The sequence below is a fragment of the Neoarius graeffei genome, chromosome 10, assembly GCF_027579695.1.
Source record: "Neoarius graeffei isolate fNeoGra1 chromosome 10, fNeoGra1.pri, whole genome shotgun sequence".
Classification (NCBI taxonomy): Eukaryota; Metazoa; Chordata; class Actinopteri; order Siluriformes; family Ariidae; genus Neoarius; species Neoarius graeffei.
Window position 1 is genome coordinate 80690503 of NC_083578.1, and position 27521 is coordinate 80718023.

At 39.5% G+C, this 27521-nt stretch overlaps 2 protein-coding genes across 6 annotated transcripts in view; both read right to left on the reverse strand.

The window, feature by feature from the left end:
* The window catches only part of LOC132893347 (scavenger receptor cysteine-rich type 1 protein M130-like), a 108357-nt gene extending 101245 nt beyond the window's left edge, over window positions 1–7112 (reverse strand). Inside the window, exons 1-2 of one of the 2 annotated variants that reach the window (XM_060932386.1) lie at window positions 6990–7112; window positions 6203–6912 (exon numbers count right to left, since the gene is read on the reverse strand). The gene's annotated coding sequence lies outside the window, so the exon portion shown is untranslated. Of the gene's footprint in view, window positions 1–6202 lie in introns of both variants that reach the window. The other variant, XM_060932387.1, reaches the window with a different exon arrangement.
* A 4596-nt stretch (window positions 7113–11708) lies between these two features.
* The window catches only part of LOC132893348 (scavenger receptor cysteine-rich type 1 protein M130-like), a 72420-nt gene continuing 56607 nt past the window's right edge, over window positions 11709–27521 (reverse strand). For 2 of the 4 annotated variants that reach the window (XM_060932391.1, XM_060932389.1), the window contains 4 exons: window positions 21732–21806; window positions 20872–20952; window positions 12081–12233; window positions 11709–11994 (listed from right to left, as the gene is read on the reverse strand). In XM_060932391.1, coding sequence (XP_060788374.1) covers window positions 11825–11994; window positions 12081–12233; window positions 20872–20952; window positions 21732–21806 — 479 coding nt within the window. In that variant the 3' untranslated portion in view covers window positions 11709–11824. Of the gene's footprint in view, window positions 11995–12080; window positions 12234–13460; window positions 16890–20871; window positions 20953–21731; window positions 21807–27521 lie in introns of those variants that run through there. The other 2 variants (XM_060932390.1, XM_060932392.1) reach the window with 2 other exon arrangements.

Below are 27521 nucleotides of genomic sequence, written 5' to 3' on the forward strand. Positions count from 1 at the left end.
GAGGTCAACTCATCACCTGGGCCCATGCTTCTCCTGCCACGGGGCACCCCAGCAGTCAACAAACATATCAACTCCTCCAGAGTAAGTACTGGTAGGAGAACATGTTTTCAGAAATTAACCACTCTGTTTCATCCTGCTCTACTTGCGCCCAAGCTAAAGTACTCCAGGCTACATCTGCTGGAAAGCTCTGACTGCTCCTGGTATCTCAGTGACCCTGGTCACATATAGCCATGGATTTCATCATTGACCTACCCTGATCCCAAGGTAATACAGTCATCTTCGTTGTCATTGATCGCTTCTCCAAAGCACTCAAGTTCATTCTTCTGTCCGGCCTACCCACTGCATTTGAAACCACAGAACTCCTGTTTAAACATGTTTTCAGATATTATAATATCCCAGAGGACAGTGAATGGAGTCCCCAATTAATCTCCAAGGTTTGGGCCAAGTTTATGGACAGTTTAGGGGTCTCTGTAAGCCTAATTTCAAGGTACCACCGACAGGCCAACAGCCCGGTGGAACACGCTAGCAAGGAAGTCGGGTGGATTCTCAGAATCTTCTGCATGAAGAACCAAAGGGATTGGGTGCAGTTCCTCCCTTGGGCCAAATATGCCCAAAACTCACTGAAACATTCAGCTACCCAATGAACACCATTTTAGTGCATCCTCAGTTATCAGCCACCACTCTTCCCTTGGGATGACTCCCCAATGCAAATCCTGGCTGAGGGTTCCTGGTTCAAGAGGAGCGAGCAGGTGTGGGAGGAGGCTCACCAGAGGCTAGAACAGGTTAACAGCAAATAAAAACAATATGCAGATAAAATCCGAGAGGAGACTCCTGAATATGCCCCAGGTGACTGAGTGTGAGTGTCTACAAGGGATCTAAGAGAACCCAACTCATGCTGGAAGCTCCAAGCCCAATACACTGGTCCATACAAAATAATCTGGAAAATCAACAAAGCCTCCTACAAGTTGTAACTCCCATCTCACTGCAGAATGGCTCCCACATTCCATGTATAATGCACAAAACCTGCCTTCCAAGGTCCCCTAGCCACTAACAGGTCCGTTAGAGAACCTCCCCCCTCCCTGGAATGGGAGGGAGACCCAACATACCAAGTGCACAAGCTCCTCAATTCTCGGCACAGACAGGGACAATGAGAGTACTTGGTGGATTGGAAAGGGTACGGTCCAGAGGAATGCAGCTGGGTAAATGCTCAAGACATCTTAGACCCACTCCTCACCCAGGAATTCCAAATTGAACACCCAGACATAATAATAATAATAATTAATAATAATTTCAATTTATATAGACAAACCAGCACTAGGGCGGCACGGTGGTGTAGTGGTTAGCGCTGTCGCCTCACAGCAAGAAGGTCCTGGGTTCGAGCCCCGGGGCCGGCGAGGGCCTTTCTGTGTGGAGTTTGCATGTTCTCCCCGTGTCCGCGTGGGTTTCCTCCGGGTGCTCCGGTTTCCCCCACAGTCCAAAGACATGCAGGTTAGGTTAACTGGTGACTCTAAATTGACCGTAGGTGTGAATGTGAGTGTGAATGGTTGTCTGTGTCAGCCCTGTGATGACCTGGCGACTTGTCCAGGGTGTACCCCGCCTTTCGCCCGTAGTCAGCTGGGATAGGCTCCAGCTTGCCTGCGACCCTGTAGAAGGATAAAGCGGCTAGAGATAATGAGATGAGAAACCAGCACTGAGAAGAAGAGGCTGTCCCAGAAAAGAGATCACTTCTGGGGGTCTCTCAGTAATAGCACCAAAAACCTGAGTTTGGAGGAGTTTCCAAACATGGCTGCTACGTACTACACTTCCCAAGCACCACAGCACCCCTCATCTCCCAAAGTCTAGGAAGTGCAGCTGTTTCCCATTTCCCCAGTAATCACCTCCCTATATAAGCCCAGCAAAGTATCATTCTGTGTCCAAATACCTGATCATACTGAGCCTTGCATTCCAGTGCTGACTATCCATGACTTTGACCATCTTTCCATGGTTACTTTGACTCTGAATTCTCATCTAATCTCTGACATGCTGTTTGTTCATCGACTAACCCTAGCCTGTCCCTGACTATGCCTTCAGATTGCTGTTTTGGATTTGGTTACCAGTTTGCAATGCACCCGCTTTCCCCTGCATTTGCATTTATGAATACCTGCACCCTGATAATCCTATTTATGAGGGTTCTGGTCCGGGATACTTGGGAAGCAACAGTGTTTGTTTCTGTTACACTATTTCTGCTTTTAATTTGTTGTTTCCAGTTTTACTTTTGTATTATTCTGCCTCTTCTTTTGTCATTTTCCTTCTCAGGGAGAATTATTTTATTCACCTGGGATTCATTGCCTGGTGGTACTGAACATACTGAAAAATGTATCAGCTTTTCTGGACTGCTCTTCTGTATTTGTATTCTGTATATTCCTTTCAACCTTTGCTTTCCTGTTCACCTGGGCCTATGGACTTATTTTCTCTTTCTTGATTGCTTCCACAAAAATATGCATTGGTACATGCTGACCCACAATTTTTACTGGTGTGATCTAATGTGTCTTTGCTCTGTGGGTTTCACAGGAGTCTCATCACTACCACTCTGATTACACCACAGAGCTGCAGAGCCACATTGCTACATAAGCTCTGGTGACCTGTCATTTCCTTAAGGTCTTCAGTAACCTGACATACACTGCATGCTGAGAAGAACATGAGGTTAACAGATTGAGGTTCATTAACCACAGGCTACACAAGCATCACCATGACATCATCAGAGTACTCTGCCAAACAACCTTGTACATTTAGCAAGAAAAGCAAACCAACGGTAGGTACAGCGTGTGCCTTTGCAACCACCAGAGAAAAACAGGATGCCATATGCTTGCTTTCTATAAGATACTTTAGCTACATCCTAGGTAGATAAACAAACAGATACATAAGTAAATGTACAATAAGATGTGTTTTCTGTGTCCAGGACATGATTGAAAGTAACCCAAATGTAAAAAATCTGAGAAGAAACTCCATCCATCCATTATCTGTAGCTGCTTATCCTGTACAGGTTTGCAGACAAGCTAGCACCTATCCCAGCTGACTATGGGCGAGAGGCGGGGTACACCCTGGACAAGTCGCCAGGACATCACAGGGTTAACAGAGAAGAAAATCAAAATGGCCAAATATATCATTCAGAACAGTTTGGACTTTGTCTTGATCAATGTCTTCCAGAACAATAAGAGAGCCTCTTGATTTTCTTATATTGTCCACTTTGGAGATTGGGACACATTAGTGATGGCAAAAAGCTATAATTGTTGCCCACTGGTTACAAAAAAAAATGCTCTGCAAAGGCTTCCTTCATATCAAGGTTGGCAGCTGACCCTTGAAAAGCCTGGAAGCTAGAAAGAAGTCATTTAGGAAATAAAATTTATAACTGTGAATCACATGTAGACTTGTCTTTGTAACATTTTAAATTGCAATTTCAACAAGAACATACTGCGACTAGATGAGGCAGCAGTAATCTGACGTGCCAGAACTTGAGCAATGATCTTGGACACATTTTAGCATTCATCTGAGAGATATGATCAATGTGTTCATACCATGTGGCCAATAGGTAAATGTGTTGTTACTGAAAAAAGTTTGACCGATTCCACCCACTCCCACACAATGCTGCACCTATCCTGCTCACTTCCACAGAAAGTTTAACCATTCTTCCCAGCTCCCTCAGAAAGTTTGTCCGATCCTGCCTGCTTCTGCAGAAAACTTGCTAAATCTTGCCCACTCATCCAGAAAGTTTGACCAATCTAAACTGATACTGGAGTACATTTAACCAATACTACCTGCTCTCACAGAAAGCTTGAAATCTTGACTAATCTCTCACACTAATGCAAAATATTGGAGGCATTATTCCACATTATCTCCTGAGTCAGAATTCTGAAAGAAGCCTTGATTGATCAAGGCACTACTTTTACGTCACATACACTATGCGAATTATATGAATTGTTGCGGATTAAATCGATTCGTACGAGTGTTTATCACCCGAAAACAGACCGGCTGATAGAAGGATTGAACCAAACCCTTAAAATCATGATTCCTAAGTTTGTTCACAGGAATGATAAGAACTGGGATAGGTGGCTAGAGCCTCTGTTGTTTGCAGTGCATGAGGTCCCACAAGCCTCCACCGGGTTTTCCCCATTTAAATTGCTGTATGGACCATTCATCTTTTATATACATTATCTTATTTTTGGTCTCACTTTTTCTACTTGTATACAAATAAATTCTGGCTTCTGTAAATTCTTTTTAAATTTCAAATTTTTATGTCATGGAGAACCGCAAATCATTTCCCTACACAGTGTACTGTGTATGGATGTGTGTGTGAGACCAATAAAATTTGAATCTGAATTGGAGAAATGGTAGAGCATGTTCTTTACAATATAATTAATGAAAGAGTGACATACTGAGTCATGCGTTGACCAGGCCATGTGGCATTACTACAGTGCCTTGAAAAAGTATTCATACCCCTTGAACTTTTTCACATTTTTCCACCTTACAACCACGAACTTAAAAGTTTTTTATTGATATTTTATGTGATAGACCAACACAGAGTAGCACATAGTTGTGAAGTGAAACGAAAATGATAAATGGTCTTCAAAATTTGAAACAAATAAAAATCTGAAAAATGTGGTGTGCATTAGTATTCAGCCCCCTGTGCTCTGATACCTGTAAATACAATCCAGTGCAATCAATTGCCTTCAGAAGTCATCTAATTAGTTAATGGAGTCCTACTGTGTGTAATTTACTCTCAGCATAAATACACTTGTTCTGTGAAGGCCTCAGTGGTTTGTTAGACAACACTGAAGAACAAACAGCATCATGAAGACCAAAGAACTCACCAGACAGGTCAGGGATAAAGTTCTGGAGAAGTTTAAAGCAGGGTTAGGTTATAAAAAAATATCCCAAGCTCTGAACATCTCAAGAAGCACTGTTCAATCCATCATTCAAAAATGGAAAAAATATGGCACAACTGCAAACCTACCAAGACATGTCCGTCCACCTAAACTGACAGAGCGAGCAAGGAGAGCACTCGTCAGAGAAGCAGCCAAGAGGCCCATGATCACTCTGGAGGAGCTGCAGAAATCCACAGCTCAGGTGGGAGAATCTGTGCACAGGACAACTATAAGTCGTAGACTCCATAAATCTGGCCTTTTTGGAAGAGTGTCAAGAAGAAAGCCATTGTTGAAAGACAGGCATAAGAAGTCCCGTTTGCAGTTTGCCAGAAGCCATGTAGGGGACACAGCAAACATGTGGAAGAAGGTGCTTTGGTCAGATGAGACCAAAGTTGAACTTTTTGGCCTAAATGCAAAGTGCTATGTGTGGCGGAAAACTAACACTGCTCATCACCTTGCACACACCATCCCCACTGTGAAACATGGTGGTGGCAGCATCATGCTATGGGGATGCTATTCTTCAGCAGGGACAGGGAAGCTGGTCAGAGTTGATGGGAAGATGGATGGAGCTAAATACAGGGCAATCCTGGAAGAAAACCTGTTGGAGGCTGCAAAAGACTTGAGACTGGGAAGGAGATTCACCTTCCAGCAAGACAATGACCCTAAACATACAGCCAGAGCTACAATTGAATGGTTTAGATCAAAGAATATTCATGTGTTAGAATGGCCCAGTCAAAGTCCAGACTTAAATCCCATTGAGTTTCTGTGGCAAGACTTGAAAATTGCTGTTCACAGACGCTCTCCATCCAATCTGGCTGAGCTTGAGCTATTTTGCAAAGAAGAATGGGCAAAAATTTCAGTGTCTAGATGTGCAAAGCTGGTAGAGACATACCACAAAAGACTTGCAGCTGTAATTGCAGCAAAAAGTGGCTCTACAAAGTATTGACACAGGGGGGCTGAATACTAATGCACATCACATTTTTCAGATTTTTATTTGTTTAAAATTTTGAAGACAATTTATCATTTTCGTTTCACTTTGCAATTATGTGCTACTCTGTGTTGGTCTATCACATAACCTCTCAATAAAAAAACTTTTAAGTTCATGGTTGTAAGGTGGAAAAATGTGAAAAAGTTCAAGGGGTATTAATACTGTTTCAAGGCACTGTAAATGTTCTTAATGGCCTGATTTACATGCTCATTCACTAGGTCAGGATTGAGGGTAAGGAATTTGGAAAAAAAAAAGAAAAGAAAAAATAATAAGCGACAAAGAGTAAGTGGCTTAAAGACAGCCAGTGATTCACCTGTTCAGACAGCCTGGGGAAGTTCATTCCACCACCTTGGTGCCACGATGGAGAAGAGCCTGAGTACATGCCTTTTTGTCCTGGGAGAGATGGTAGGTCCAATCAAGCCATGTTAGAGGCGCAAAGGGAGCATGGTGCGATATGTATTTAAGGTACCTGTAGATGGGTGCTGTTCAGTGTTTGGCTTTGTAGACCAGCATCAGCATTTTAAATATGAGGCAGGCTATCCATTGCTACGGAAAGGCAATGGAGGGAGCACAGCAATGGGGTGGGGTGCGAGAACCCTGGGACATTGGAAAAAGTCACACAGCTGCATTCTGGAATAGTTGCAGAAGTCAGCTGGTGAATAGGGGCAGACTTGCCAGGAGCACAATGCAGTAGTCCAGTTTCAAAACAGACAAGTGACTGAACAAACATCTGAGTGGCCTCTGTGGATAAAAATGTTCAGATACTGCTAATGTTGTGAGACAGTTTAGCAACGTGTGGTAAGATGGACAGTTTGTTGTCCATGGACAGCTCAAGGTTGTATGCACTGACAGAGGGTAATATCTGAGAGTTGTCTTGGGAAATCAAAAGATCTTGACATGAGAATGCATTTCCAGGGATGTACAGCAGCTGTGTTTTGTGGGGTTTTAGTTTCAGCTGATGAGCTGTCATTCACAGTGAGATGTCTGCCAGACATGCTGAGCTCTGAGTGGAAACATGAGTGTCTGAGGGAGGAAAGGGGAGAATGAGTGTCATCAGGATATCAAGTGGTATGAAAGCCCATGTGAGGATATGACCTCACCAAGAGAGTTGGTGTCAAGGGAGAACAGAAGAAGACTCAACACTGAGTCTTGTGGGAAATGAGTGGAGAATCTGCATGGAGCAGATGTGGATCCCCTCCATGTCACTCGATGTGACCATCTCTCTAGGTAAGAAACAAACCACTGTCATGCAATGTCATGAATTCCAAGATTCTGGATGGACAGGAGAGTCTTGTCATTAACTTTGTTGAAGACTGCTTACAGGTTAAGAAGGATGAGGACTGGTGATACTTTGGGAGATCTAGAAGCAGAAAGCTTTGAAGTAATGGCCACAAGGATAGTCTTTTTTTTCAATGTACTGTTTCTGTGGAATGGACTGAGAATGAGTTGAATAAAGCCACTTGTCTTGAATAGTTGGGTCCACCTTTTTGTTTTATCACATCTTTGTCCAGGAGGAAACAACATTGTGTTTGAATGACAGCTTTATTGGTGTTTAAAGTTAAATTCCTGAGCCTTGAAAAATCTGGGGACTAGCAGCAGAACTGTGGTTTCTGTCCTTCTGACATTCTTTAATGATAAGGGAGCAATGTTTTGGGCCCTCCTGCAGGGTAGATGAGGAGCATCAATGCTTTCCAGGCAACTAAGGATAGGCAGGCTATCTGTAGCCATTGGAAAATGGAACTGGGATGTTGTGGTTTAAAGGCACAATTAAACAGTCCATTTGGATCTCCTGGTTTTGTGATTCTTAAACCTGCACCAAACTATTTAGTGCTTCTTGGCAACAAGCCCACAAGGTTGGTTGCTCCAAGCACACCTGGTGATGAGTGTAAACCAAGCAAGCAGAAAATTGCCCCAGATGTCCCATTGCCAGGATTGAGGTGTCAATTAACTGCCTAATAGAAGGATCAATGTATGCAGATTTGAATTATTGATGCAAGCAGAAGAACAGTCAATATGTTGTATGTTTGAATCAGAGGGTCCAAGTGCACAAAAGGACTAAAGGAGCTAACCAATAATGCTGGAAGACAAAGATGTGTTGATATGTTGTGGTGTATATAGAACACAAAGTAATGCCAGATTTGATGCATACCCACATGAAATATAATGATCTTGTAGGAGGCATACAAGATGATGGAATAGAAAAATGGCTTCTCGTGCTGTATATCAAACTATAAGAGTTTTAGATCCATACAGTTTAATAAACAGCATCAGAGCCATTTTTCAGTCTGTCCATTTATTACAGAAACCAAACATATGCAAAAAACTTTATTATAAAACTGAAGAAAACAGTAATGTGAACAAAAATAGAGAATTATAATTTTTATATATATTTTGTGGGGTGGGGAAGTTTTATTCAGACTATTTCAGAAACAGCTTTGTCCATTGTGGGGTTTCAGAATGAGGCAAACACAGGCAGATAAGCATTAAAATCCATAACAAACAAAGGAGAAGCTTCAAACCAGAAGTTGCACAAGATGATGAATAAGGAACAGGAAAAAAAAAAAAAAACAAGGGAACCAATGCCTTACACTCTCGGAATGCATAGAATTACAGGAGGAAATGCAAGGGTTTTTTTTTTTTTTTTACAATTGTGAGATAAACAAAGAGCTTTATTGACAATAAACAGAAGAAAAAGCTGCTTGGAAAGACTTTGTGGATAATTTACAGTAGGTGGACTAATGACATCAGTTGGCAGGCTATAAGTTGTCACATGGTCAATATGGGGTACTTCAGCCAGTTATCACAGAAAACATACATAATGCAGGGACATATGGTTCATACAACTTTGTATAAAATAGATTTTAAAAACAGTTTGATCAAAGTCAATATTAAAATGAGCATATATAAACAGTTATGCCATGAAATCAAGTCATACATGAGCTGATAGCTGATGAGGCACATAAGGCAGAGTTGGCTATACGCCATGTACGACGAGATTGAGTGGAATAAGTGTTTTATTCTATCCACATTCACTGGATTTTGAGAAACAAAGCATTTTTTATTTTTTGCAAATTTGATAAATAAAAGCTTCATTCAAAACGTCTGACAAAATAATTTCCGCTTAGAATGTAAACAAACCGGCAAAATGACAGGAGCAATTTGTGAAAAATGCTATAATTCTTGAAAAATAAAAAAGATACATTCTTCTCATCAAACACTTTTATTGCATATTTTGTTGCTTTTTTGTATTTTGGGGGATTTTATTTTTGAGTAGAATTTTTATTGCATCCTTGATTACTTCAGCAACATGCTCTGACATTTTGTTTTTCTCTACTCACAGTATCTGAGCTGATATCCTAGTAGTAGAGGAGCCAATCAGAGCGCATGATTGTTCATATCCAGCCAATGTGGATCAAATAATGTCTAATATTTGGAGTGCAACAACAACAAAAACAACAACAATAATAATAATAATAATAAGAAGAAGAAGAAGAAGACCATAAGACCACAACTTTCTTCTTTACAGCAATATATAAAACAAATAATGTGGTCAAAGTAAAACAAAATAATGGACCAGGTTACCAATAATTATAATAATAATACACTATGTCAATTATTACATACATACACCTCATCTCATTATCTCTAGCCGCTTTATCCTTCTACAGGGTCGCAGGCAAGCTGGAGCCTATCCCAGCTGACTACGGGCGAAAGGCGGTGTACACCCTGGACAAGTCGCCAGGTCATCACAGGGCTGACACATAGACACAGACAACCATTCACACTCCCATTCACACCTACGGTCAATTTAGAGTCACCAGTTAACCTAACCTGCATGTCTTTGGACTGTGGGGGAAACCGGAGGAAACCCACGCGGACACGGGGAGAACATGCAAACTCTGCACAGAAAGGCCCTCGCCGGCCCCGGGGCTCAAACCCAGGACCTTCTTGCTGTGAGGCGACAGCGCTAACCACTACACCACCGTGCCGCCTACATACATACACATTTTAGAAAATGAATTAGAAAAGAAAAATAGATTTTAAACTTCTTCATTCCGTTAATTTTAAGAAACTCACAATGACTAATTTGATTTGTGGAAACACAGTTTGACCTACAGTACATTCTGCTGTTCCTCTCCTCATGACAGTAGATAGTATTCACAATTATGACACATTCATATTAAGCATGTTGCTATTTACGCTCATGCCAATGCTTTTGAACATAATGTACAGTGGTGCTTGAAAGTTTGTGAACCCTTTAGAATTTTCTGTATTTCTGAATAAATATGACTTAAAACATCATCAGATTTTCACACAAGTCCTAAAAGTAGATAAAGAGAACCCAGTTAAACAAATGAGACAAAAATATTATACTTGGTCATTTATCTACTGAGGAAAGTAATCCAATATTACATATCTCTGAGTGGCAAAAGTATGTGAACCTCTCGGATTAGCAGTTAATTTGAAGGTGAAATTAGAGTCAGGTGTTTTCAATCAATTGGGATGGCAATCAGGTGTGAGTGGGCACCCTGTTTTATTTAAAGAACAGGGATCGATCAAAGTCTGATCTTCACAACACATGTTTGTGGAAATGTATCATGGCACGAACAAAGGAGGTTTCTGAGGACCTCAGAAAAAGCGTTGTTGATGCTCATCAGGCTGGAAAAGGTTACAAAACCATCTCTAAAGAGTTTGGACTCCACCAATCCACAGTCAGACAGATTGTGTACAAATGGAGGAAATTCAAGACCATTGTTACCCTCCCCAGGAGTGGTCGACCAACAACGATCACTCCAAGAGTAAGGCGTGTAATAGTCGGCGAGGTCACAAAGGACCCCAGGGTAACTTCTAAGCAACTGAAGGCCTCTCTCACATTGGCTAATGTTAATGTTCATGAGTCCACCATCAGGAGAACACTGAACAACAGTGGTCTGCATGGCAGAGTTGCAAGGAGAAAGCCACTGCTCTCCAAAAAGAACATTGCTGCTTGTCTGTCGTTTGCTAAAGATCATGTGGACAAGCCAGAAGGCTATTGGAAAAATGTTCTGTGGATGGATGAGACCAAAATAGAATTTTGGTTTAAATGAGAAGCATTATGTTTGCAGAAAGGAAACCACTGCATTACAGCATAAGAACCTTATCCCAGCTGTGAAACATGGTGGTGGTAGTATCATGGTTTGGGCCTGTTTTGCTGCATCTGGGCCAGGACAGCTTGCCATCATTGATGGAACAATGAATTCTGAATTATACCAGTGAATTCTAAAGGAAAATGTCAGGACATCTGTCCATGAACTGAATCTCAAGAGAAGGTGGGTCATGCAGCAAGACAACGACCCTAAGCACACAAGTCATTCTACCAAAGAATGGTTAAAGAAGAATAAAGTTAATGTTTTGGAATGGCCAAGTCAAAGTCCTGACCTTAATCCAATCCAAATGTTGTGGAAGGACCTGAAGTGAGCAGTTCATGTGAGGAAACCCACCAACATCCCAGAGTTGAAGCTGTTTTGTTCAGAGGAATGGGCTAAAATTCCTCCAGACTGGTGTGCAGGACTGATCAGCAGTTACCGGAAACGTTTAGTTGCAGTTATTGCTGCACAAAGGGGTCACACCAGATACTGAAAGCAAAGGTTCACATACTTTTGCCACTCACAGATATGTAATATTGGGTCATTTTCCTCAATAAATAAATGACCAAGTATAATATTTTTGTCTCATTTGTTTAACTGGGTTCTCTTTATCTACTTTTCAGACTTGTGTGAAAATCTGATGATATTTTAGGTCATATTTATGCAGAAATGTAGAAAATTCTAAAGGGTTCACAAACTTTCAAGCACCACTGTATAAAATGATAATCATCTGATTTGGAAAAATAATATATTTTTTCATGCCTTTTAAAAAATGTTTCAAATCACCTGAAAATGTGTTGATTACTTGATTACTCATCTTTCTGATGCTTGGCTTCATCATTCAAAACCAGTAATGGTGGATTTGATGATGGACCAGGTATATTGAGCCTTTCTTTTTGCTCACTGACCACCATCTGGGGTAATATAACATCGTCATAGTCCTCCTGTGGCTCCACTTCAGCTTCGAATGTCACTTTGTCTGCAAAGATTATCGGAATAATACATCTCAGATGAGTTATGAACTCTTTTCTAGTAAGACTTTAGAAATAAGGAATGTTAGAATACCAAGTAAGTTGTCAGGTCTGGGAGGAAGGAGTGGCTCAGTGGGGTTGCTGTTTGCTGGTGGTTTGGCATTTTCTTCATCAGCTTCTTCATAGTCAGTGCCAGAGGAGCTTTGACTTGTGCTCATATTCTCCTCATCATTTTCAGAGGTACTTACTGTCACACCAAAAATGAGTAAGAACACAGAAGGATGTACAACATGGGCGATTGCTCTAAGACAAAGAGGGAGGCTCAACCTCCTCTAAAAATGACGAACATTGTGTAGAATGAATTGCGCTAGGCTTATGTTATAGCCGACCTTATAACATTGCTACTTCAGATCCAGAATCATAGAAATATATGTGCTCAACCCAACTACAGTGTGAAATCATTCCGTTATAACTTTCCCAAGTTTGCTTAATGTGTGCGTGAGTTTTTCTTCCTCGTGACAGCACGATGCAGCCCAGCCTCAGTGGACTTCAATGGCATTTGGGAGCTATGCGCTTTTCAATATCAAAATGCAAGACGGTTATTAGACAAATACTGCGAAAACGCCCACCCACGGACTCCCAGCCTCAGTGGACTTCAATGGCATTTGGGAGCTATGCGCTTTTCAATATCAAAATGCAAGACGGTTATTGGACAAATACTGTGAAAACGCCCACCCACCGGACACCCAGCCTCACAGTGGGAGGGACATGGCAAAGCTTTCCGCGAGGAGACTGGTGATTGGTGAAAGTGGCCGGATATTTTCTTTGATTGACAGCTTGTTTCAAATATAGACAGGCAGCGGTGAATTTCAGTTCAGTCCCATGCGGATTCGCAAGTGCTGTGGTGTATTGTAAGAGATCAGCTTACATTTCGATTTCATTCATTACATATGGTTTCTACCAGCTTTTTTAGTTCGTATATATTTTCATTGTAAATAAAGTGTAAATATAGTGTTGTCAAGTTTGCTATCTTAGTTCCAGAAATTTCGTTTATTTGAGTGACTGAACTTGAACTTGAGGGGGCTAGTCAGCTAGCAAGAAAGCTGCGCACGGATGCCAAGCATTGCTGATTTAATTTTGGCGAAGCCATTTGCCAGTCTTCCTTTCGAGGAAAAAATTAAAATTAAAGAGCAGGGTAGACCAATGCCTCAAATTGACTTGGTGAAAAAGGTAGGGAATAATACTCATTCCTTTCAGCTCTCCTGGTACGAGAAAGTGAATTGGCTAACAGCAAGTGACCCACATCAACAACAGTAAATAGGCTACTTTAGTAATATGTCATGGATGGACCAAAAATATAGAATCTATTTAAAATGTTTATGCTGAGTATATTATATTGGAATATATATTTTTCTGGATATGAATTAAACACAGCTACAATTTGGAAAACATTTTTAAACAAAAACACAGCCGAGAACATTTCACACTACAGACCTGGATTAAACGTGAAGGGTTATCAAAATTGTCAATAAAACATTTCTCAGTCAAAATAAGTAAAATATAGGGAAAGTGTCATTGAATGAAATGTGTGGCACCCAGCTCTATGTTTGGCTCCCCAAGGTCAGTGCTTGTGCCTATTCCAGAACACTCTGCTGTTACTGCTGAGGTTCCTGACAAAGAGCTGCTTTCAATAATGATCAATTTTTAAACAACATGTCACAATTTTAAAATATAAAATGTTAAAATATACCCCCCCCCAACACCACCATCATGTATATTGGACAGTAGGCTAATGGGCCAAAAGAACCTGTTATTTCACAGTTTGTGACCCTGCCAACAATCAGCCAGATCAGAGGCAAGAGTATGGGCAAAATTTATGTTTTTTTTCTTTTTTCTTTTAAAATCTGGAAATATCGTCACCAACCATCCTCCCCTGTTTGAAAGACTACCAGCTGCCACTGATGTACAACTGTGACATAAGGCGAGGTGCAGCATATAGACTTACAAAATAAAGAAGGCTGACAGTGTCTGGGAGTACTTCAAGCATTTTTACTTCACTAATATACTTAAGCAGCATTTTAAGGGACTTAAACTTGTACCCATATACTATTTCATCTGTACGGGGGGTGGGGGTTTCATTTCGGCTTTTTATGACAAATTTTATTCCAAAATTACTCAAAGATTTTTTTTTTACACACACACACACACACACACACACACACACACACACAAAACTCACGAGTTTTATATATAACTAGTGAGTTGAGCATAATGAGTGTGAAAGCACAGTGAATCACAAAAGCCATATTTAGGGCTAGGAAGTGCTTGGATAATAGCATTAATGTCAGATAGCTGGGGAGATGAAATGTGGTACTCTTCTCCCATAATCACAAAAGGGAACGCTGGGTTAGGTCATGTACAGTATCATGTGGCTGTATTGGTTTGCAACATTTCTGGTGAACAGAGCTCAAGTCTTTCCACATGTATTTACAGATGATACAGGAACAAATGGGCACACCACCAATGCAGATTTGGTCAATTTTACTTTTTTTTAAATTAATTTTACCAGCCTTTTTTCCACGAGTGTGGGCACTGTCCCAATTATGTTTCTAATAATACCAAACATTCAAACTATGTGTAGTGGGTAGGACGTATGCAGCTTGAACTGCACCTTGATTGGATCAGGTGGGCGCTGTTGGGCGCTGCCCTTTTAAATACAGCCGTGTTTTCCGGTGTCTCATCAGTGTCTTTCGTTACATGGATTCTGGGAAGCTCTTTGTTGTGCGAGTGGACCCTGGCCTGGTGTTTGTGCGCAGTCCTGCATTGGAGTGTGTGCGTCCAGCGTTTCGCCTTCACAAGCCCTTGCTGCTAAAACCGCTTCGCTTGCTGCGAATTGTGACTGTGTGTTTCGATGAAAACGTAAGTTCCCTGCTTTTACACATGAGCAACCTTCAGCTCTTTAGCCATAGGCAGTTGTCCTATGAAGTTATGTTGATCCGCGTTTTGTCTACATTATAGTCACCTGGGTAGAGTGTGGTCATTATGAGCCTACTGAGTGCTGTTTGTTGTGCTGAGAATGTAAGTTCACCGGCTTCCTTTCTCCTTCACGTGTTTATCTTTATTGTGGAGTGCTTGTTCATGGGTGTGTTCATGCTGGTTCAATACTGTCTGTATTGTAGTTTTGCCTGCGAATGTACAAGTAAAAACGGGCCCACTACGAGATCGCTACGAACCCACAATAGTCTCCCGGTTCAGCACTGTGGCCTGCGTTTATACAGGTTGGTAATGTACACGTGTACACTACCGTTCAAAAGTTTGGGGTCACCCAGACAATTTTGTGTTTTCCATGAAAAGTCACACTTTTATTTACCACCATAAGTTGTAAAATGAATAGAAAATATAGTCAAGACATTTTTCTGGCCATTTTGAGCATTTAATCGACCCCAAAAATGTGATGCTCCAGAAACTCAATCTGCTCAAAGGAAGGTCAGTTTTATAGCTTCTCTAAAGAGCTAAACTGTTTTCAGCTGTGCTAACATGATTGTACAAGGGTTTTCTAATCATCCATTAACCTTCTGAGGCAATGAGCAAACACATTGTACCATTAGAACACTGGAGTGGTAGTTGCTGGAAATGGGCCTCTATATACACCTATGTAGATATTGCACCAAAAACCAGACATTTGGTAGAATTTAGCTAGAATAGTCATTTACCACATTAGCAATGTAGAGTGTATTTCTGATTAGTTTAAAGTGATCTTCATTGAAAAGAACAGTGCTTTTCTTTCAAAAATAAGGAAATTTCAAAGTGACCCCAAACTTTTGAACGGTAGTGTATGTCATTTTAGCTTCTTGTCCTGTTCCAATTGCCTATAGAGAGCGTGCATGTGACGTCACGAGGTCTCGTGATATTTGTTTATCTGCCATCTTGGACGGCATGGCTGCGCATAGAACTTAGACGAACCCGTTCTAATTATCAAGTGTGTGGGAGTAGATCTTTCGAGAATGGTTATATCTTGTTCAGCATTTGGTTGTACCAATAGACAGGGCCAAAAGGCATAGGCGGTCTTTCCATTGGGCAAAATCGGGCAATTGCCCTGAGCCTCGTCCAATCAGGGGCCTCGTCGTCGCGTTACGGTATTCCTGTTTTCCTGCATGCTATACATCATTTACTATGTAATAATTCATTGTGATTATACATATTTTCCACTCGACATGAACCACATTGCTACGAAAATAATAAAAGCAATAAAGCATGATTCACGTGTAATCCTACAGCTAGATTCACAAGCAAAACCACCAGTATGTGACGTGATGTCACGCACAGATCTGGCTTCGCTCTTTCTCAGAGCCGTAGTGTCTGAAGTAACCTAGGCAACGACGCAAGTGGGCTGAATACATGCACCAGCACCAGCACCATCTAGCTCTAGCTGCAGAGCCCTCGTAAAATTTTTTGTTAAAGTAAAATCAGAATGAAACGATTTCTAAGTGGCAGTGAGAAAAGGAAGAGGAAAAAGGATAGCGAACAGTTTGTTGAAAAGCTACCAAAATTAACAACCTTCTTCCACCGAAGAAGAACCCAGGGCCAGCACATCTAATGAGCTGGGTTTTGCCAACAGCAATGCTAGCTGCAGTGGTAGTCGTAGAGATATCGATATTATACTACCAGCATTGAGCAAGCCGTGAGAAGGAAACTGGACATGGAAGATGTCATCACTGCATTTGCCAATGCTAAAGCAAGAAAAATCAAGTTTTAAGCACACAGTAAGTAAAATTATAATAATTAATAACTAATAATTTCATTTATTTAAATCTTACACTGTATATTAATCCACGTTTGGTTTTTCTCTCTCCCTGTCTTTCTGTGCAGGTCTCATCCACTGTAGCCACCACCACCCATGAGACTGATAGATGGGCACACCGACAGCAGCGCACATAGACAGACAGGCAGAGACACACACACACACACAGCTTATATTCAGTGAACTTTATTGATTTTTTTTTAATCATTTCCATGTGTTCACAATAAATATTGTTCGTCAGTACGTATGATTCATCATCTCATTATTATTATTATTATTATTATTACAGATGTATGGGTTGGGGTTGAGGGGGGCCTCCAAATTGTCCTTTGCCCAGAGCCTCAGATTTCCTAAAACTGCCCCTGCCAAAAGGAGGGCCTGTCATTTTATAGATTCCCCACAGACGAGGAGAGACGCGCAAAATGGGTGTCCGCTGTGCGAAGAGAAAACTGGTTCTACCAGCCGAATTTGTAGTGAACACTTCATATCAGGTAGGTGTAATCTTCTAATTCAATACTCCTAGTACATCTGTTAAGTTGATTTTCGGATTGAATGATAACTGCATAGTCGGTGATTTGTGATTTTTTTTTTCAGACAAAAACATACATATTTACAACCCTGTCATTATCTGGAACTGAGTTTAGATTTCGAACATTCTTACGATAAAACATCCTGCATAGTCTCTTTATGATAAACGTCTTAATGCCACTTACCCGTGAGGTTATCAAGTAGACATTCTTCTTCGGAACCTTCCAGAGGTATAGTTGGGATACCCATCCCGCAACAAAATATTTATAAGCTTCCAGGCTCTTGTAAGCTTTGAGGGCTTTGCCAGTGTAACACGATTAACAAGAAAATTGTAAATGCCATGGTAGGCCAGATCGGGCATATCGCCGGCACCGCAGCTCCGAATTTCCCTGAACAAGGATTGCGGCAAGTTGTACGGATCTGCAATCCCCAACCTGGAACACTTTTCCACGTAACGCTGCCTCACGTCACCTTCAAGATGCTGAACAAACTTAGACAAGTTATCGCACGATGTAGATGGGGTATTTTCCGAATTTTCTTGGGGATTACTCCCTGGATCCATTATGCTCGCGCAAGGTAAACAATACTGAAGCCGTCCAATATGGCGGAGTAAACACGGACAGGTCACGTGACTGCACATCCTCTATAGCCAATTGAAGACCCTTGCAGCCTAAATAATATTATCGGCTTACTGATGAACGGGCTACAAATTAAATATGATGGCTTTGATCTGATCTTTATTTATATGACTTTGTGGCCATGTTTTGCTTGCAGGAGGACCATCATCCGCTACCTTAGCCACTGTTTTTCCTGTGCCTTGATTTTAGTGTTCAACTTTGGTGAGCTTGCGTGTGTGTGGAGGGGGGAGCCCACCGGTTTACTTCATCAGTTGTCCCCGCTGTGTTTAATGTTTGTATGTTTATTGTATGTACTATTCGTGTCCTAGGCCATTGGGTTAGTGCAATATTCTGGAGGGGCAATGATCTTGCTGTGGCCACTGGTTTGCAGAATATAAATGATTTTCTGTGTGTGACTTATGATGTGCCTTATTCATTGAGTGTTTGCTTATCAAGTCTTACTGACATTTAACCGTGTGTTATTTGTTCAAACACCTTTATTGTGAAATTTATTGCCCGTCTTTGAATTGGTTGCCCCGAAGGCCTAATGTATGTCTTGTGTGTTTCATTTTAAAAAGAGAATAATAAACATAGTCTTTATTTTTATAATACTCCAGTCCCTCCCTCTCCATTTATTTCCCTTTGTTGGGATACAGTAGCCTGCTTGGTTGTTTTAGGGGTTTTAAATTGTTGTTAACCCCGCCGACAGTAGTCGGCGGGGTTATTATTTTCACCTGCATCAGTCTGTGTGTGTGTGTGTATCTGTCTGTCTGTCTGTGTGTCTGCAAGATATCTCAAGAACCAATGGATCGATTTGGACCAAATTTTGTACATGTGTTGCCAATCACCCAGGAAGGAAACCATTAAATTTTGGAGGTCAAAGGTCAAGGTCATGGCAGAACTTCGAAATTTTCGCCCAATGTATTTTAATAGGGAAAAGGCGGGGTTTGCACTCGTTAGAGTGTCCCTGTCTAGTTTAAACTTATAGTTAACTAGAAAACTCCCCCTAGGGGTCACATATGCTTCATGTAATCAAAATCCCAGCTGGAATCTGCTAGCTTATCAGATACCATTCAACCAGTGCTTAACAAGCGCTTCTCATCAAAAGTTCCATCTCTAGGATAAGATTTCCACTGTGGATGAGCCTTTGTCCATCTGGCCAAATTATCAACGAAAGGTTGCACAAAATAGCCAAAGCCTTTATCACACAAATTAATTTGGAGTCCTATCTTCTGTCTTGGACTGACTACTTCCACCTATTTTGACACACACGGGGAGAATTTCCGAGGTGGAGTAAGGTAAAATTTCAACAAATTATAGTCTTGGGAAATAATTTTCAGGTTAGAGTGTATAGAGCTCTCAACCTGTCTCTGGGAACACAATTGAGACCATATGCACACAGTATATGGCAGCTTGAAAATATTCATGGTTGAGTAAGACTCAACAACCTTCTTATTCCTGAGAAACACCTGTACGAATCAAACAAATCAGACAAAGCAAGTCGCAGTCTCTTTCAGTCAGCCCTCGGAAACATCATAGAGCTATTTATATGATCACCGTATGTGTGTGGCTGGGATAACCAAAAAACTACTTCATCCAATCAACCATAGGAAACACCATAAGTTATTTATACGATCGACATGTGTGTGCAATTGGGATAACCAAAAATGACTTCATTCACTCGGCCCAAGGAAACCCCATAGGACCATTATACAATGCACATGTGTGTGATTGGGATCACCAGATTTCACATCTCCAGATGGAACAAGAGAATCCAATGAACTTCAAAGAAAAATTCTTTGACCTTCCAGGTGGAGATCCCAGACGAGCCCCCAAAAACGTGTTCAGTTTTGATCTGTCTGTACTGAATAAAGTTGAATTGACAAAGTATGATCTAGGAATGTAACTTCTGCCAGATTCTGCCTCACAGATCGAGCCGGGAACAACTAGTCACTGACACAGACGCAGCTGCTCAGAGATGTTTCACAGTTTATTGTCGGACAAACATGAGTACATATTCACATTCAAGAGTCTGTTGTAGTTATGTGATTAGATGATGATTTTAATGGAACAAGATAACTTGGCTTTGTCTAAACCAGCATTACATCACTGGTTTAGACAACACTACTGTATGAATGTGCGAGCGAAGATAAATTTCAAGGATTTAACTTAAACAAAACAAGGATCAAGACCACTTGTACCAGTTTCAAGAACAAGTAGCAATCAGATGAGCGTGTACCAGTTTCAACCATGCCAAACAAATATTTTTATCACTACCTATACAGTACTGTGCATGTCAGCACATGTAAAGAAATACTGTTGACCAAAAAATGGCTTAAAAAAAAGAAATGAAATGTTTCAACATTAAAAAAAAAGTAATATAAACAACAGTAAGCCATAACAAATGAAACAAAGTCAATATTTGGGGTGAGATGACCATTTGCTTTAAACAAAAATAGTAGTTTCAGGTACAGTGAGTGCAGTTTTATAAGGAAATGAGCTGTAGGTTTTACTGAGCATCTTACAGAACCAGCCACAGTTCTTTGGGACACTTTGTCACACTCGCTTCTTAATTTTGCACCAAAACCCAGCAGCCTTCATTATGTTTGCTTTTAATCTGAAAAGTGGTCTCTTATGTAATATACTGCTCAGATACAAACTTTTTTTTCTGTAACATTTAATTTTGTGCTGGAAAATGAACATTTGGAACTCCAAAAAGTTTTTGTACTCTAGCAAAGTTTGTATGAAAAAATAGGGTGCCTCAGTCTTTTGCATACTTTTATATATGTGTGCACTTATTAAATGAAATTTCACAAACGACTTCTACTTTGAATTGGACACAATAACCATCTTTTCATTACCTGAATGAGGCAAACACCTGGATCCACTGGAAGTTATTAAATGACATTGTACAAAATTAATAAATGAAAAGGACTTACCTTCACTCTGGTTCTCCTCCCTGGGGTTCACAGTGGTACCAATATCATCATAATTTTCAGAACTGTTTTCAAGATTATCTGCTGTTTTTAGGATAAGATTGTAGGTTAATGAGTATAGATTATAGGTTAATATATATAGGATATTACATGGTTGTGCAAAGATATGAAGTTTATGTTCGCGTGTTGAACATATTCACGAGTAAACGAAGTGGCCGAGTGAAAATATTTTCAACACAAGAAGATAAACTTCATATCTTCGTGCCACTGTGTAATGTTCTTTATATTATATGGACACATCCACAGAAAATGCAACTTAATCAAAAGAATTTTAATTTTGAACCGGTTCACCATTTTGACAACGCGCGCCAAATCAGTGAGAAAGCGGGAAAACATCGGCAGTGACATCATCAGACTGACAGATCAGAAAATATGTCACTCAGATCTGTGATGTATTTTGGATGAAAAATGTGATTTTTTTTCAGTACGAGAAGATAAACTTCAGATCTTCAAGCCAACATGTGAAGTTCTTTTGATTATATAGACACATTCACAAACAAAAAGTAGCCAAATTTATCAAAACAATTCATCGATTTCCTCACGAGTGACATATAGAGATTTATGTCATGGTTTTGGTTCTCTGTGCTCTGTGTTCCAGATGTAGCTTGTATGAAACATACGATTTGTGTATTTCTCAGTAAAACACACGTCCATATAATATTTTATATATCTATATATTATAAAATACTATAGTGCAATGTGAAATAATTTCACTGAAATTAAACCAATTCATAATCTGGAAGTCTTTCTCATGAATCATATTAATCATCATTCTGAAAAGATTTAAAGACACTGTGCATCACCTTTTTCATTCAAGTTCTGCATTTCATTCTCGTTGATCTCCACATCAGTGTCTTCAGAAGAAAACTTGAATCTTACTGGAAGAAAAGTCAAGTGAAATTTGACATGTTTGAAAATAGAAGACAATACATTTTGACATGGGATTTCTGATCATCCACACCATAAATTTTGCTGTAAAATTTTAGGGTGAGATCATGTCAGTGTTACCTGCTTCAAGAAACAGGTATTTCACAAAATATTTCAGTTGATTTTCTGCTTCTTACTGAACGTATTTTCGATGCTTTGGCTCTTCATGCAATTAGTTTAGCTTGATAAAAAAAAAAAATCCACAAAAATTTGTAGCCTAACTCATTCTGGTTCAACCCATAGTCATATTATTATTATCATATTGTCTGTTAATTTAACTTGTAGTACAGGAGTAGCTCAGGGGTTACGCTTGTGCGCTTGTGGCTTCCCTTATAAAAAAATATTCTATTTTTTGTATTGTATTTAACTGTAACATAAATGCATTAATATATCACACTATTACAGATACATTAGTACATGTAACTGTGAGTTACGAGTTAACTGTATAATATCCTGTATTTTCATATACTATTAATGTACTAGTTCTGTTATTTCTTTGGACTTAACTGTGATGAACTGTTGGCCTAAATAAAGAATACTGGTTATTAAAAGGCATGGTTAGTAGCCTATAAACCAAGAGTCTTCACTTTTATGTGAAATATGTAATTTTTAGATTTCTTCCGCAAAAATGGGTCCTTTTGATGCAAACAGAACAGGTCAATTCTCAAATCACTTAAGATAACAATAATATTTAAGTTCAGCAGGATTTCTAATTTTATACTTTTTTTTGTAAAAAAAGTGCTATATGGTCATCATTATTACAAAATAAATTGTATTTAATGTAGTTTTTCATGCATGCAATTGGGATTTTTACAAGAGTGCCTTTCAGATCTCTTTTAGTCACAAAGTTTTTGCTCTCTTTTTCTGCACAGCAAAACACCTAAGGAGGATGGCCTGAGATTTCCACCTCGTGGTTGATTGTAGGTAGCACAGTGGTGCAGTGGCTAACATTGTTGCCTCACAGGAAGCAGGTTCTGGGTTGGTGGGGTCTTTCTGTGTGGAGTTTGTATGTTCTCCTCGTACCTGTGTGGCTCGGGTTTCCTCCCACAGTTCAAAGGCATGTGGATTAGGTCAACTGGCTACTCTAAATTCCACATACAGTGTCTTGCAAAAGTATTCAGCCCTAAGGGTCCCATCTGCATCTCATCATTGCTGAGGAGTGTGCTCCCATCACCCAATCAAGCATCCAGCCAGAGCAGATCATGATATATTTTTTACCATATTAACATGCCATTGTTGTGTGTTATGCCTGATGTAAAGACTCTCGTCTCTGCGAGCCTACCACACAGATTTAATACTTGTCATTTTTAGGGCATACCTAACAACCTGTGTTTTCTTTCTCTCTCTCCCCCCCCCAATCTGTCCCTCTGAGTTACATGTTAATCCTGGGATTGAGATGCTGGCCTCTTCTGCCCCTCGGACCTGCTTGATCCATCCTGGTGCCCTGTGTCTGGTCGGAGTTTTATCGCACCGCTCCTGTGAAGGACGGCCCCATGAGGACAATTGAGGGTTATACCTGTTAAAACTGTTAATATTATAGTCAGGCTGTCTGTTGTTGCCCAAATGAGGATGGGTTCCCTTTTGAGTCTGGTTCCTCTCGAGGTTTCTTCCTCATGTCGTCTGAGGGAGTTTTTCCTTGCCACCGTCGCCACAGGCTTGCTCATTGGGGATAGATTAGGGATAAAATTAGCTCATGTTTTAAGTCGTTCAAATTCTGTAAAGCTGCTTTGCGACAATGTTTATTGTTAAAAGCGCTATACAAATAAACTTGATTTGATTTGATATTCATCCCCCTTTGTGTTTCTCCTGTTTTGTCACATTACAAGCTGGAATTAAAATGGATTTTTGGGGGGTTAGCAATATTTGATTTACACAATATGCCTACTACTTTAAAGGTGCAAATTGTTGTTTTATTGTGACACAAACAATAATTAAGTTGAAAAAACAGAAATCTTTTGTGTGCATAGGTATTGAAACCTCCCCCCACCTCCAAGTCAATACTTTGTAGAGCCACCTTTTGCTGCAATTACAGGTGCAAGTCTCTTGGGGTGTGTCTCTATTAGCTTAGCACATTTAGTCACTGGGATTTTTGCCCATTCCTCAGGCAAAACTTCTCCAACTCCTTCAAGTTAGATGGGTTGCATTGGTGTACAGCAATCTTCATGTTATCCCACAGATTCTCCATTGGATTAAGGTCTGGGCTTTGATTAGGCCATTCCAAGACATTTAAATGTTTCCCTTTAAACCCCTCCAGTGTAGCTTTAGCAATATGTTTCGGGTCATTGTCCCACTGAAATGTGAACCTTCGTCCCAGTCTCAAACCTCTGGCTGACTCAAACAGGTTTTCCTCCAGAATTGTCCTGTATTTAGTGCCATCCATCTTACCTTCAGTCCTGACCAGCTTTCCTGTCCCTGCAGATGAAAAATATCCCCACAGCATGATGCTGCCACCACCATGCTTCATTGTAGGAATTGTGTTCTCAGAGTGTTGGGTTTGTGCCACACATGGCATTTCCCATGATGGCCAAAAAGATCAATTTTAGTCTCATTTGACCAGAGAATCTTCTTCCATGTGTTTGGGGAGTCTGCCACATGCTGTTGGGCAAATTCCAAACATGTTTTCTTAAGCAATGGCTTTTTTCTGGCAACTCTTCCATAAAGCCCTGCTTCATGGAGTGTACCGCTGAAAATGGTCCTATGGACAGATGCTCCCATCTCCACCGTGCATCTTTGCAGCTCTCCTTGAGTGTTATCTTTGGTGTCTTTGCTGCATCTCTGATTCATGCCTTCCTTGCCTGGTCTGAGTTTCGGTGGGCGGCCTTCTCTTCTTAGGTTTGTAGTGGTGCCATATTCTTTCCATTTTTCTATAAGGGATTTAATGGTGCTCCATGGGATATCCAAAGTTTGGGATTTTTTTTTTTTTATAACCCAACCCTGATCCATACTTTTTCACGTTGCAGAGTCAGGGACCTTCTAGAACAGGTTGATTTATAAAGACATCATGTGACAAATCATGTGACATTTTGATTGCACACAGGTGGATCTTAATCAACTAATTATGTGACTTACAAAGTGAATTGGTTGGAGCAGCTCTTATTTTGGGGTTTCATACGAAAGGGGGTGAACACCTATGCACACTCCAGATTTCTGTTTTTTTCATCTTAATTATTGTTTGTGTCACAAAAAACAACAATTTGCACCTTTAAGGTGGTATGCATGTTGGTGTAATTCAAATGGTGCTAACCCTCCAAAAATCCTTTTTAATTCTATCTTATAATGCAACAAAACAGGACAAACACAAAGGGGGATGAATACTTTTGCAAGACACCGTAGGTGTGAGTGTAAATGGTTGTTCATCTCTGTGTTAGCCCTGTGATAGACTGGAGACCTGTCTAGGGTGAACCCCGAGTCTTCACGTTCCCCATCACTCAATGGATAAAAGGCATAGAAAATGAATGAATGGTTAATTAGAACCAAACTGATGATTTCAGATATGTTTTGCATATGGCCTGAATATAATCTTGTCATATAAATATGACCATTAGGAATTATGCATAATTATCTTTAATGTAAACAAAAGAATAACAATAGAGTGGGACTGAAATAGGTATGGCATACCTTTACATTCCTGAACCCTGTATATGTCAGATTAACATAACACCTGAGTAGACCTACACACTGCCCTAAAACTTTTTATTTTTAAATGTGTGTATGCTAATCACCTAATATCCTCTGTTCTCCATAATTTCAATGAACGCCTTATATGTTTATACCCGAAGTTAGCTAAACTACATCTTGCTAGAGTGCACATGCCTTTGTATGTACGATAACAATAAAGGTTAATTTTAAATTTTAAAAATAAATTTCTATTTTACAGACATATTTTTAATGTTGAATATGATCTCTGTATATGATTTATTTTATGTTTGTTAGAGTAACTGGGTCGACGGACTTAAGCTTTATTTGGGGAAAGTTTCTTTGCAGTACTGAAGCATGTAGCCTAATAAACATTGAAGACTTGAAGGTACACACATGCATTCAAAATTCTCATAACTTCACACCTTTGCTTTTAATTTTAGTGAATAAATTTAATGTTTCTGTAAGAATAAATAAATTAAAAACAAAGTTTTCAGGATTTACTGAATGGGTGATTTTGATACAAATAAAGAAACTTTATTTATTGATCTTCAAAAAGCTTTTGATACTATTAATCATGATATATTAATTAATTAATAAGATGAAACAATATGGGATAAGGGGAGTTGTATTAAATTGGATAAGAAGTTATTTGAGCAACAGGACACAATTTGGGAAGTTGGGTGACTCTGTCTCAGCTCATTTGAATATTGATTGTGGTGTCCCTCAGGGGTCAGTATTGGGTCCTAAACTGTTTATTCTTTATATAAATGATATGTGAAATGTATCAAAGATATTTAAGATGGTATTATTTGCAGATGACAAATACTGTATGTTTTGTTCTGGAACAAATTTACATGAGTTAGAAAACATAATCTCTTCAGAATTGTGCAGGTTAAAAAGTTGCTTTGATAAAAATAAATTATCATTAAATCTGTCTAAAACAAAAATCATGTTATTTAATAATTATAAAATAAATAGGGCAATAAATGTACAGGTAGATGATGTTGATATTGAAAGAGTTTCTAATAATACATTTCTTGCGGTAATAATAGATGATAGAATTAATTGGAAATCACATATAAAATATATACTAATTAAACTATCAAGAAGCATGTCTGTGTTGAGTATAGCTAAGCACGTCCTGGACTATAATTCACTCTGCATTCTTTACTGTTCCCTGGTTTTACCGTACTTAAATTACTGCTCAGTGGTGTGAGGAAATACGTAAAAATGTTCACTTCATGCAATAACTATACTTCAAAAAAGAGTGATAAGAATAATTCATAGTGCTGGTTACCGAGATCATACTAATTCACTATTCTTAAATTCAAAATGTTTAAAATTCAGGGATATTATAGAATATAAAACTGCCTTAATAATGTACAAAGTAAGGAATTATAAAGTACCAAGGAATATCCAAACAATGTTCTCGGATAGAGAGGGGGGCTATAATTTTAGGGGGAAATTGAAATTTAAAATTCGCAGTGCTAGGACAACGTTAAAAATGTTCAGTATTTCTATTTGTGGAGTAAAGCTATGGAACATTTTTAAATGTGGAGCTCATGAAATGTACAACTATAAACCAGTTCAAAAAAAGGTATAAGGAACAGATCTTTATGAGGTATAGGAAGGAGGAATTACAATAACATTCTATTGATAATATAAGTGTATATATGTGGGTATGGGTACATACGGATATATATATTATATAAAATGTGAGTATTTTTGTGTAATACATATATGCATAATTGTATATAATATATAAGCATAATATGCATAATTATGATTTGGGTGTCTGTGTACGTATGGATATGTATAGTTATAGGTATGTGTATATGTATGTACTGTATATATGTATTGTATGTGTGTATATATGCATAACATAAGTATCTGTATATATGATTTGATTTGGTCGATATTATACCATGTTGGTATGTCTTGGTATGTTGGCATGTTTTCTTTTTTTGTTGATTTTGTTTTCTTTTGAATATATAGTTTATTATGGTGGAAAGTGACGTTTGATTAGC